This window comes from Nicotiana sylvestris, chromosome 2, assembly GCF_000393655.2.
Source record: "Nicotiana sylvestris chromosome 2, ASM39365v2, whole genome shotgun sequence".
Lineage (NCBI taxonomy): Eukaryota > Viridiplantae > Streptophyta > Magnoliopsida > Solanales > Solanaceae > Nicotiana > Nicotiana sylvestris.
In genome coordinates this window covers 179,815,413-179,827,627 of record NC_091058.1, presented here as the reverse complement: position 1 = coordinate 179,827,627, position 12,215 = coordinate 179,815,413, and the positions used below count along the sequence as shown (strand labels likewise).

At 37.5% G+C, this 12,215-nt stretch overlaps 1 protein-coding gene across 1 annotated transcript; it reads right to left on the bottom strand.

Annotated features, from left to right (window-relative positions):
- Positions 1 to 1,610: 1,610 nt before the first annotated feature.
- Positions 1,611 to 2,255, bottom strand: LOC138886017 (uncharacterized). Its single transcript, XM_070167038.1, has one exon. The coding sequence runs from the start codon at positions 2,253 to 2,255 to the stop codon at positions 1,611 to 1,613; it is 645 nt and encodes a 214-aa protein (XP_070023139.1).
- Positions 2,256 to 12,215: the final 9,960 nt, after the last annotated feature.

Below are 12,215 nucleotides of genomic sequence, written 5' to 3'. Positions count from 1 at the left end.
TGATTTAGACTTGCATGACCAAGTCTTTTGTGCCACAGGAGGGGATCATTAACCAACACACTTAAGTAAGTGAGTTCATTTTCTGAGAGAGTAGACAAATCTACAATGTAATTATTGTTAACTCTTTTTCACTGCAAAACAATCTTGTTAGTGGTAAGGTTAATCACAAAGCATTTGGTAGAGGTAAAAGCTACAAGATTACCTCTGTCACACAATTGTGACACACTTATTAGGCTATATTTCAAGCCATCTATCAGGTAGATATTCTCTATAGAATGAGAATCTGTTTTGCCTACCTTTCCAACCCCAATGATATCACCTTTCTTTCCATTACCAAAGGAGACATTACTTCCTTTTAAGTCCTCAAGTGAAAGGAACTGGTCCTTGTTCCTAGTCATATATTTTGAGCAGCCACTATCCATATACCATATTTGGCTCATCCCTTTCACTTGGACCTACAAAAAGAAATCAGGGGTTAGTCGTAGGAACCCAAACTAGTTTGGGTCCCTTTCTATAGGCAAAAAGATGAATCATATTCCTTCTTGCCCACCCAGGCAGCTTGTTTTCTCTTTAACAAAGACTTTGTTCTTTTGACTGGCCTTTTCTTTTGCATTACATTCATTTTTGTAATGGCCAGCCTTGCCACAGTGTGTGCAGATTTTATTTTCAGGAAGAGTGAGGTACTTGCTTCTAGAGTCCCATTTTGGAGCTTGAGTCCTATAGCCAAGTCCTCTTTTGTTGCTACTATGATGCTCTTGCAGCCAAGAGAGTACATCAGAAGCCTTGTTCCACTTGCAAGTTCTGTCTAGTTCATGTTTCACCTTTCCTAGATCTTCCTTCATGACTTTGATGAGTTCATCTTTCTTATACAATTCATCTTTCATTTTTCCCAAGTTTTCTTCTAGAGTGAGATATGTGTGATCAGCTTTCTTCTTTCCTGTTCCTAGTTTCAGTTTTAAGTTTTCAGACCTAAGTTCTAGGACACTATTATCAAGTTCAAAAACCTAGTTCTTCAACTCAGCATTTGTGTTATCACTCTTGTTAGCCCTAGACTCTAGACTGTTGCATTTTGCTTTTAGGATCACACATTCCTTAGACAGAACTTCTTTCTCATTGTTAATTATCTCAGACTCATCAATGAAGTCTAGTAGTAGCTCAGCCAACTTTTGTTTAGACAAAATTTAATCTTATTTTTGAGATGAAGGATACTTACCTCTTGTTCATCATCTAATTCTTCGATGGCCATCAGTGCTTGCTCTTCCTCAGCTTCATCTTTCGAATCTTCATCTGAAGTTTCTCCCCAAGCAGCAACCATAGCCTTGGTTGAACCTTTGTTCGTTTTTGGTTGAACCTGTTCCTTATTCCTGTTCCTTCGTTCAGAGGGCAGTTCTTGATCATGTGATCAATCTTACCATACTTGTAGCAACCCTCATTGATCTGTTTCTCAGGAGCTCTTGACTTATTGAACCTCTTGAATAACCCTTTCCTCTCATCAGGTACTTTTTGAATTCTCTAGTGATCATAGCCATATCATCATCTTCCAAATCTGAACCTTCAGTAATTCTGAGAATTAGGCTTCTCTCCTTCTTGGGTGTATCCATCTTCATGGTCTACCTTCTCAGTTCATAAGCAGTAAGATTTCCAATCAGTTCATCCAGTCTGAGAGTAGCAATATTCTTGGATTCCTGAATAATCGTGATTTTGCTTTCCCATGAGACTGGCAGAACCCTTGTCAGGATTTTCTCAACCTTGTATTCTTCAAGAATAATCCTTCCAAGGGACTTAAGTTCTTTAGTGAACCTAGTATACATCTCTTGGATAGTTTCTCCTTCCTTTATAGTAAAATTCTCATATTGAGAATACAGCAGTGTTCCTCTGGATCTTTTCATTTGAGGTGTTCCTTCATGAGCCACTTGCAAAGTGTCCCATATCTCCTTGGCAGTAGTACAGCTTTGGATCCTACTGTACTCATCTGGACCTAGTCCACACACAAGCCATTTCTTGGCCTTAGCATTTTTCTCCCACTTTTTTAGGTGTTCAACAGTGCAGTCAGCCCTTGTCTTTGGCACAACCACTCCTTCCTCATTTTTCATTGTAGTTGCCAAAGGACCATCAGTGACTATGTCCCAGAGTTCATAGTCTTCTTCTATGATGTGATCTTTCATACTATTCTTCCACCAAGAGTAGTAATGTCCATTGAACAGTGGAGGCCTAGCAGTGGATTGCCCTTCCCAGTTCCCAGGTGGTGCACTCATGTTGATCTTTTCCTAAGGTGTTAGCCTCTTCAAGGATAACCTGCTCTGACACCAATTGATGTTCTAAATGTCAATACCACACAAGAGAGGGGGTGATTTGTGTGGTACCCAATTTTTCGATCTAGAAGAACCTAAAATCAGTAGGATTTTCCTACGTGGATTTTCGTAAAATCACTGAGCCAATTTTTCGTAAAATCTTACGTGGAAAACACCTGGCTCAAAAGGTGAAAAAACTACGACCTACTACTCAGTAGGATTTTCCCAAACATCCAACTAAATCACTGAGCCAAAACAGCATTTACAAAACTCTTTGTAAACCTAAGGATTAACTCTAATCCATGTGTAGCACACAACCTCAACTGTTGCGATACCTTCAAGTTAGCCAATAACTTGAACACTCAAAGTACCTATTACAAATGTTTCTATGAAAGCTGAAAATGTACAACTTTAAACCACCTACTACAATTGAACTAGAATAAGAATAAACACAACGAAACTGGTTCTCTATCTCGTTCAAGTAGCTTCAGGTTTGCACACTTGAATTACACACGAACTGCTTGCAAAAAGCATTGCTATTTTGCTCCCTATTCACGTTTAACTTCTATGTATGTGCAACACCTGTAAAAGAGAACAATCACTGTTATTTAATGAGTTAGTAATCAGAGTTTGATTGAGACTCAATTGCTGATCTTCCATTAAAGTTGAGTCCTTGTTCAATACAAACTCCAACCCTATCATTTATCCCGATTGTGTGATTGTGTCCTCTTCCCATAATGAGACTTTCTCTCCTCATCCAATATGCAACCCTTTCGATCAGTTCAGGAGATATTGCTACTTGATTACTGAGACTTATCTCCTTCACGTATATCTCACATGTCTAGGTTGATAAATACTATGCCTCACATGATGAACCTGGTCCATGACTGAGTTCATTTGTCATTCTTCAAAACTTCACCTGAACTTGGGCCAACACTGCCCACCGATCCCTTCCATTAAAGTCTTAGTTACCATTGCCAGCCTGGTGTGGATTCTTGCTTTCTTCATTGAAAACACGATCAGCCCCAGGAAATAAAACATGAATACAAAGACCCTTCGGTGAATGTTCCCTAATGATGTGATGGCAAACTCGTCAAGATAGGTACAGTAGGATTTGATATGACCGTACCTCTTATACAAATAGTCAAAAGGGATGTAGGATTCTTTCAAACATGTCAGCTCTGGATTCTTCTTCAAACCCATCATTTTGAGGAAGCCCCAACCCTTGCGGTTCTCAGGCATTAACAAACCTGGAGTTTCCCATGCTATACCGGCCAATCCTCCTATATCTTCTAGCAAGGGGTCATTTCAATATCTCCAAAGTGGAATACGGCCCTCTCACAATCCCATAACAAAGTAGCAGCTTCTATGATCTTGTTGTTGGTTGGATCTCGAGGAGAGAAGGTAGATTCCCCAAATATTTTCGGACAGGAGTTTGATCACTAGAGTGAAGATCATCCCACCAGCTTAGCAGTCTTGGGTGGATGTTGGTGACCATGTCGAATCTAGGTATTTCGTGCCTCATTTATGCAAGACAAATAAGGTTAGGCCCTTACCCCCACCAGACTCGTCTATTTAATACCAACAATTAGCATGAAGCATTAAGTTCTCCAAATAAATGCACAGAACGTGGTGACGTCTGTTTGGGTTCAGGGAAACCCAGTGGACTTTGGTCAAGGCTATCTTAAAGGGTCATTATATGGACAACATAACTGACCCGGCTAGGTTTGACCATGATGCATGCACAATTTAACAGAGTAAGGTTTCTATGCACAACTCAAGGGGGAAAGGCACGGAACCATCGACTGCACTGCTGATCGAATGGTTTTACCGCAAATATGCCTTTTCCGGATTTAGGGGTAATAATATAGGAAGAGCACAACCACTCATTATAAGCGTTGCTATGGTATTTTATTTGGCACGAGTGGAGTATGATGTTGAACATGGTTATGCAATAATTAAAAGCATGTTGACATGTATTTTCACATTAAGAAAGTAGTAAGTACAGCAATTTCAGAATTTAAAGTAATAGTAAAGGAAAGAAACAAAGAAGACAAGTGAGTTTTGTAGTTGAAAAGGAAATTGAATGCTTAAAGGAATTAAACAAGTAATTGCACATAAAGAGGTATAAATTCACAATAACAGTCTGAAATGGTAAAACCCTAAATATCCCCAGTAGAGTCGCCATGTTGTCGCGCCCCCTTTTTCCCCTCTTTATGCAAACGGGAGATCGGATTTGTGACATTTGGTATGGGACAACTCATTCCTTTTGGGAACTGGGTTTTGCATTTATTGAAGAGTCGTCACCTAATGATTTAAGGTGCATTAGGACACCTATAAAATCTACTCCTAAGCTTGTTTGATAACCAGAGATCTGGTAAGGGCTTGAAATTATCCTAAGGGGAAGGTGTTAGGCACCCCTCAGGATCCACTAGTGTGGTTTCCAGCCAGATAATTTATTGTGAATTTGTACAATTTAGTAAATAGACAAATATAGGCTCAAATAGTAGGGGATTTAAGTTTAAACACATAAGAGTTTGAAAACAATTAAAGGCGAATTTTGAGAAAAAAAGGTTATAATTTCTACGAATACTTGAAAATATAAAAGAGGAAAAGGGGAGAGGATCCTAGGTTTATTTATAATATGGATCACATCAATGTGATACTCGGTATGACACTCCTCAGAAGAGGGGATACACGTGGCATTAGGGCACCGGTAATCATATCCATATCTACCCTTCCCACCCCGTTAAGGTATTAAAGTGTGGATTGGTCTCGATGTCTATTGCATGCTACTACCCGTCCCTTCCTATCAGTCCCGGAGGATTTTTAGGACTACTATTCCTAAAGGGGAGGGATATTAGGCTGATTTTAGGTTTTAAAGGTAAAAAAGCTAAGGCGGCATACAAAACATATAGGGGCTGCACATTAGGGGAAACATATAACAAATAAGAGGCTCATGTATACCTCCTCAAACAAATAACATAAATAGCATGACTTAAACATACATCTAAGGTCTGACTTTAACATATTAAGGTAAGGGAAATTTCAATTGTTGAGGCAAACCAGTTTATTACATAACTTAGATAAGAAGTCCGAATCAAGGATACCTGTTGGTTGTAGCAATTAACAAAGGCTGATTCAATTCTATGGTTGTTATCACATAAGGCTTGCCTAAGCATTTAGGAGAGATCATATAGACATGGTATCTATTCAGAATGAAGCGAAACAGTAACAATTGAAGACGAACGATTTGGATCCTATAGGCATGCTTTCTAAACCGTGTTAAAGTAAAGAGTAAGGTTGTTTAAAACTGATTCAGAGTCAAACTGATTTTAAATTGGTTTTAGATCCTATAGGCAGAATATCTAATGTTGCTCATTTTAATTCCTATAGACATGATATCTAGTCGAGCGTGAATTGAAGCATGCAGTATCCCTATAGGCATGATTTCTACGAAAGGGGGTACTGAAAATGATATCTGTTTTTTAGCCCGTTTGTTCCTAAGCATGGTGTTTAAGTGTGGTAATGCAGAAATTAAGACAAGTCCTATAGACAGGTTCTCTAAATGCAGAATTCAATATGCAAAATTTAGGTCCTATAGGCGTATTCTCTAAATGTAGAACATTCAGGAATTTAATGAAATTGGATCTTATAGGCATGGTATCTAGATGCAGAATTAAACATGCAGAACAACATATGATATCTAAATTGCAGAATTGAACATGTGGAATTTTAGATTCTATAGACGTGATATCTACCCTTGAGCATGCATAATTACCCATCCCTTTTTCACTAGCCAAGCCCCCAAATATTTATTACAAAATTATTACAGATTAGATAATGCATTACATCAATGAAGCACAAAAGAAAAGTTACAACTAGAGGAAGCCTAATTCTTGACTTCCTCTCTGAGTTATGGAATAAACCACCTCAAATGCCATTGTTTCAAAGCCTTTCTCAGACTTGAGTGTGTAAAAGTTCCCTAAGGGTCTCAAGAGGACCCCGGGCAGTGCTCACACTCAAGTTGCATAACCAAATAAAGATGAGTGCAGTGTGGAAGGACCAACCCTTATATGTCCAAGTTCAAAGGGAGCTCATGGGTCCCAAGGCAAGGCTCACACAAGAGGGGCAGAACTTAAGTCTAAGAATATGGTGGAAGTGTAGGAGTAGAGATATAGAACTGAGTGGAGAATGGAGAGGGGAGAGGGATGAGTTGAAAACAGTAGCAGTAAAGGTAAAATCACAGAATCAACAATTGCATAAAGGAGTCAGGGGTTTGGGAAATGCATTGCTAGGAGCATATATCCTTAGGCAATGACCGGTTTTGGGCACACACAGTAATAGATGGTGATGTCATGCCTATAAACCAACCAGAACACACAACATATAGAGGGGATATGGAGGTTATGATCCCAGGGAAACAGGTTTGGGTCATGCACAACAATGTTCAATGTTGTCATGCCCCAAACCAACAAAAGATACCAAACACATAGGGGATGTGGAACATATGACCCAGGAGGGTCAGGTTTAGGTCATGCATAGCAATGTATGATGCTAACATACCATCAAACCAATATACAAACACATATGGGGTATGGGGTATTGGGGTTCATACATGAGAAAATATTATTTTAGAAAAAGGAAAGGTAGACTTGATAATGAAATTCGATTAAACATAAGCAGGAAACAGGTAAGAGTGAAGGGATTAGTAAAAAATATGTTGTTGTTGATGCTGGAAGAGTAATTAGGACATACCAGTAAATAAAGCAAATGCAAAAAGAAAAAGTAGGCAAGTTTCCCACAGCCTAGCCTTGGCTTTCAGCCGGTTAGACAAGGTAGCAACACAAGTAGTAACAGAGAAAAGAGAGAGAGCTTGAGTGAAGTGTGTGTCTTTGAACTCAATTGGTTCGTGTCTTTGAAAGAAAGGGGTGCAGGGTATTTATAATTTTTTGAAAACGAGTGAAGGAAAAGTAATAAGATACAAACATGGAAACAATCATAGGTCAGAATTAATTACACGGGTGATTCCCTTTAATTAAGGAATCATTGTTTAACAGATTCAAATAAGGAAAGAGATCAGTTTAGATACAGACTGATTATTGTCATAAAAGAAGTAGTACAAGCATTCAGTAAGTAATCAAGTCTAAGTACAGAATATACTTATTTTGAAAATAGATTCAGCAAGGTAAATATTACAATAAAGGGAAAGAATCAATCAATTTTGAATGGGCGAGTGAAATCAGGGTTCATAAATATGAAACTTTAGAAATCAGTCACAAGGTGAAGATTAATCAAGGAAGAAATTTCAGCATATACATAAAGTGAACATGGTCATTAGACATGTGAGGGCAAACAAAAGAGATAATCATAAACATGCAATAGTGGCAGAAATAAACTAGTAGTAAAGCAAACATTCGAAGCATATTAATCAAGTAGGTTAAGTCACATTAAATCAATAGTGAAGAAAAAATACAGTATTAGAAGCATGAAAAGGTCTCACAGTAACAGATGAGAAACCTTTTGAAAAGTTAAGGTTTCAAGCATAGTCAAGTTTTAAAGATAGTAGAAACCCAGAGTCAGAGGAATCACATAAAGAAAAAGGTATTCTGAAACAAGGAACTTCAAATCGAGTTAGGCATTTAAACGAAAAGTTTCAGACCCAAAGCCACAGGGTTTTCAACAATAGTCGAGCCCTAAAAATAGATCAAACAAAACTTAACCAAACAAACACTCATCTAACAAACAGCTTTTAGAACTCGACTGAGACCCATAAGAATTTATGGTTTTCAACAACAACGAGTTCGAAAGATGGTAAACAGATGAGTCAAGCAAGATTTTAAACAAACAAACGCACATCTTAAACATATTAAAAGTCATAGAAGAGATTTTGAAATAACTTAACAGGAAAAACCCTAATCGGAAAAAGACAAAGAGTCATTTTTGAAAGCAAAATTGATGAAACTTCGAGAAGATTGATTAAAAATTCAGAGCAAGCATTGATCTTGTAATACCTCGTACATTCAGACTAGGTGTGGATATTTTAAATGGGTATTAATTTGATATTTTATACATATGAAGTCCTATCGGGATGATTATGGGTGAAAATAGTTATTTCAAAATCAAGATGGAAAGTGAGGTGCATAAGATTTGACAAAATCGACTAAGTTTGCAGAAGGTTCGTATTCCAGCAGGTTTTTGTAAAACTAAGTAAGGAATTTGGGAAAACTAAAAGCATGAAAGTTGTAGGCCTTTGAAATAGTTTTCCAACGATATATTATGTAACCCGAAGGATCTCTGTGCAAAATGTTATGTACGTTTTACAGAATAGTATGTGATATGCACGCCGGTAGCGCGACCGTGCTAATTTTGAGGCAGTGTTACTGCCGTTAGTGCGGTCAGTATCACGGGCAGGCCTCCAGATGCGTAGGCGCGCTAGTGGGGGGTCGTTTTAAAGCTATATTTTGTCCCCCACATCCCCAAAACATAAAAACTTGCTCTAGAAAGGAGAACTCTGAAAAACCTAACTCCCTAAGGGTCCTTCCAACACCCAAGGTAAGTTTTAATGGTGATTCTAAGTTAATTTCAATATCCTAACATCTTATTAACATGGGTAAACCCTCCATATCATTAGATATTCGTTTGGGTCATCATTGTTGAGAGAAGAAACCCTAGAACTCCAATTCAAGAAGATTGAACGTCAAAAAGGTAATGTTTTCACCCTCTAATTGATTCTAGCATTGGATTAATGATTATTGACTTAAGTGCATGAGATATGAGTTGATGGGTTTGATAGAAAAGCATGAACAATTATAGGTTTGGCTTGTTGATTGTTGATTATTGGTTAAGGGTGTTGTTTACCTTATGGGTGATAAAGAATAATATTGATTATAACTATTTGAGACTTTAGAATTTATCTAGGAGCAAGAGAATAGGTTATTGGGTGTAGAGACACCATTAATAAGGACTATGAAGCTTTATGCCACCAAGTGTTTGAGAAAATGCCTAAGTGACCAAAACATGAGTATTATTGCTAAAACAGAATCCCTTGACTTGTATTGATATAGATTGAACTTGAAGGGGTTGGAGAATGTTGTATTATGCTCAAGAGCAAGAAGTTAAAGTATGTGAGGCTAACCCTCTATGTTTAGGAATATTAATGATTCTCCCTACACTACGTTTCTTTTACGGCGTATCAATTGCCTCAAAAATTTAGTTAAGCCTAGTTCTTTGAATAGTTGTAGAGCTTCTATTCTCTAGCTTCATAGATCGTTCATGACTTTCACTCTGAACGTTGTGAGCTTAGTGCGTATTCAATATAGACTTGGGTTTGATGCCTCCGAGTCTTAGTATAGATTACTCAGTATGCCATAAACAGTTGAAGTTTCAGTATTCATAATCAGTTCAAGAATACATGTCTCAGTTTAGTCCTATTTAGTATTCCAGTATTATGTAACTCAGTGTGATCCAGTATTCCAGTATTATGTAACTTTATGTGATTCAGTATTTCACTATCATATATTGCAGTATGATTCTTAGTTCCTGATTTTAAATCCCTGAATGTTGAACACTTGTATTTAGGCCTGAGGCTGCAGTTTATGCTTTATGCATCTTTGGGCCTGAGGCCGCAGTTTATGCTTTATGCATCTTTGGGCCTGAGGCCGCAGTTTATGCTTTATGCATCTTGGACCTGAGGTCATAGTTATGTATACGTATACTTGGGCCCGAGGCCACACTTTGTGCACATATATATATACTGGGCCAAAGGCCGCAGTTTAATATTCAGATAAAAAGGTTGTTCATCATTCAGAAGGGGGAGTATTCATATCCTTACTTCCTTTCAGTTCAATTATTAGTTACCGTTCAGTTATCAGTTATTATATCAGTTACCAGTTATCAGTTCTGTTATCAGTTACTAGTTATCAGTCCAGTTATCATTTATTAGTTATCATTTTATTTATCAATTATCAGTTCTCAATTATCATTTCAGTTTCAGTTTCAGCATTTATAATTCTTTTTTTCAGTTGCCTTACATACCATACAATTCAAATATACTGACGTCCCTTTTTGCCCGGGGCCTGCATCTCACAATATAGGTAATGATTTACAGGTCGACGACGCAGAGCGCTAGGATTCTCGTACCAACTATTTGGTGATCCCCAGTTCTTTCGGGGCATTATTATTACTTTACAGTCTTTCAGTATCTACAGATAGTCAGCGTTTTCAGTACTTCAATAGAGGCTTCATAGACTAGAGTAACAATTAGACAGAGTCTTAGACTTTTCATATTAAGCTATGTTGGCTACAAATATGTTTCAGAATTGTATTAGTATTTCTGCAATTTGATTTATATCATACAGACTTTCAGTATATCAGCATATGTTAGTTTATCTTCCGCATTTAGTATGTTATGATATCACATGTTGATTTAGCTAGCCAGTTGGTTCACTCGGTCATATGTAGTCAGGCACCGAGTGTCGTGTTACGTCCAGGCCCAAGTTTGGGGCGTGACAAATCTAAAGTAGATCTGAAAGAAATCAAAAAACCTTAGAGATTAGGGTTTCAGAAAACCCAAAAAAGATAAGATAGGCTTCGAATGTTACCGATCTAACCAGGAGAGTCAAAGGTCTGACTCGAATGACCATGGCCGGCCGGAGAAAGGTCAAAGATGACCGGAGAAGGGCCATGAACTAAAATCGAACGAAGACTGGACCAGAGCTCTTCATAGTCTGGCCTTGAAACCATAAGGACAAACACATAGGAGCTAGGGAAGGTTGGTACAGGTCTCCGATGACCTCAGAAGGCCATGGATTAGAGCAGATTAGGGTGGCGGTGACTAGGGTTTGAGTGGTGTTGCAGAGAGTGTTTAAGAGGAAGGGGATTCTAAGGCGGCGGTAAGTGAGAAAGGATAGGGTTTTGGGGTCGTTTGGAATTAATTAAGGCAGGGGCGACTATTGGCCGTTGATCACTCAGATCAACGACCTGGATTAAAACGGTAAGGGGGGCGGTTTATGAAATTGGGTTTGGGCCTGGTCCGATGAGTTCAATTGGGTCGAGAATTGGGTTAAAATTGGGGTAGGATTTAGTCTATGGTTGAAATGAATTTGGGCTATTATTTAAATAGCCAATTTCCCCTTTTAGGGTTATAAAAAAAATAGCAAATTGATTTCTAGAAATAAATTAAAGGTACTAAAATGATTTATATCATATAATTATCAATTTAAAAATACTGTACTTAATATTTATAAATGTAAACGCAATTAAATCTTAAAAGGGGCTAATATTGCAATTATATGCAATTTAGCTTTAAAAAATGCTAAATAAATTTGTAAAAATATGCAAAAATATCTTAGCTATATTTTAGTACAAATATGAGATCCAATAAATGAATCACCAAAAATGATAATTTTGAGAATTATTATTGGGTTTTTTTATGAATAAAAATAGGGGAATAAATTGGTTTAAAAACCTTTAAAGAAAATAAGGAAAAATAATAAAACATTTGGACACACTTATACATGCATACACATTCTGTTATGAAAGTATCTTGCATATTTAAAAATATATAGGGAAAAATTGGGTATCAACAGTCACGACCTCGGTTTGTTCTCCATGAACCATCGTGACGGCACCTAGTCTCTACGACTAGGTAAGTCTAACAAATGCGGAACATAAACGAAACTTGCGGAAGAAATAATCAAAAGCCAAAATAACTGAATGAAAACAATAGTTAACATGTCGCTCAACATATACAACACAACATTCTCAGAATCAAGAATATTATCCTAAAATCCGGAAATTCACGGAACCACAAGCCTTTGAATGTCTAACTCCAGAATATCTAACAGTGAAAAGAAAAATAGAAGGGCAAATATTTAAAAGCTAGAATAGAAAGGGACTCCTCGGTCTGCGGACGCGGAAGAT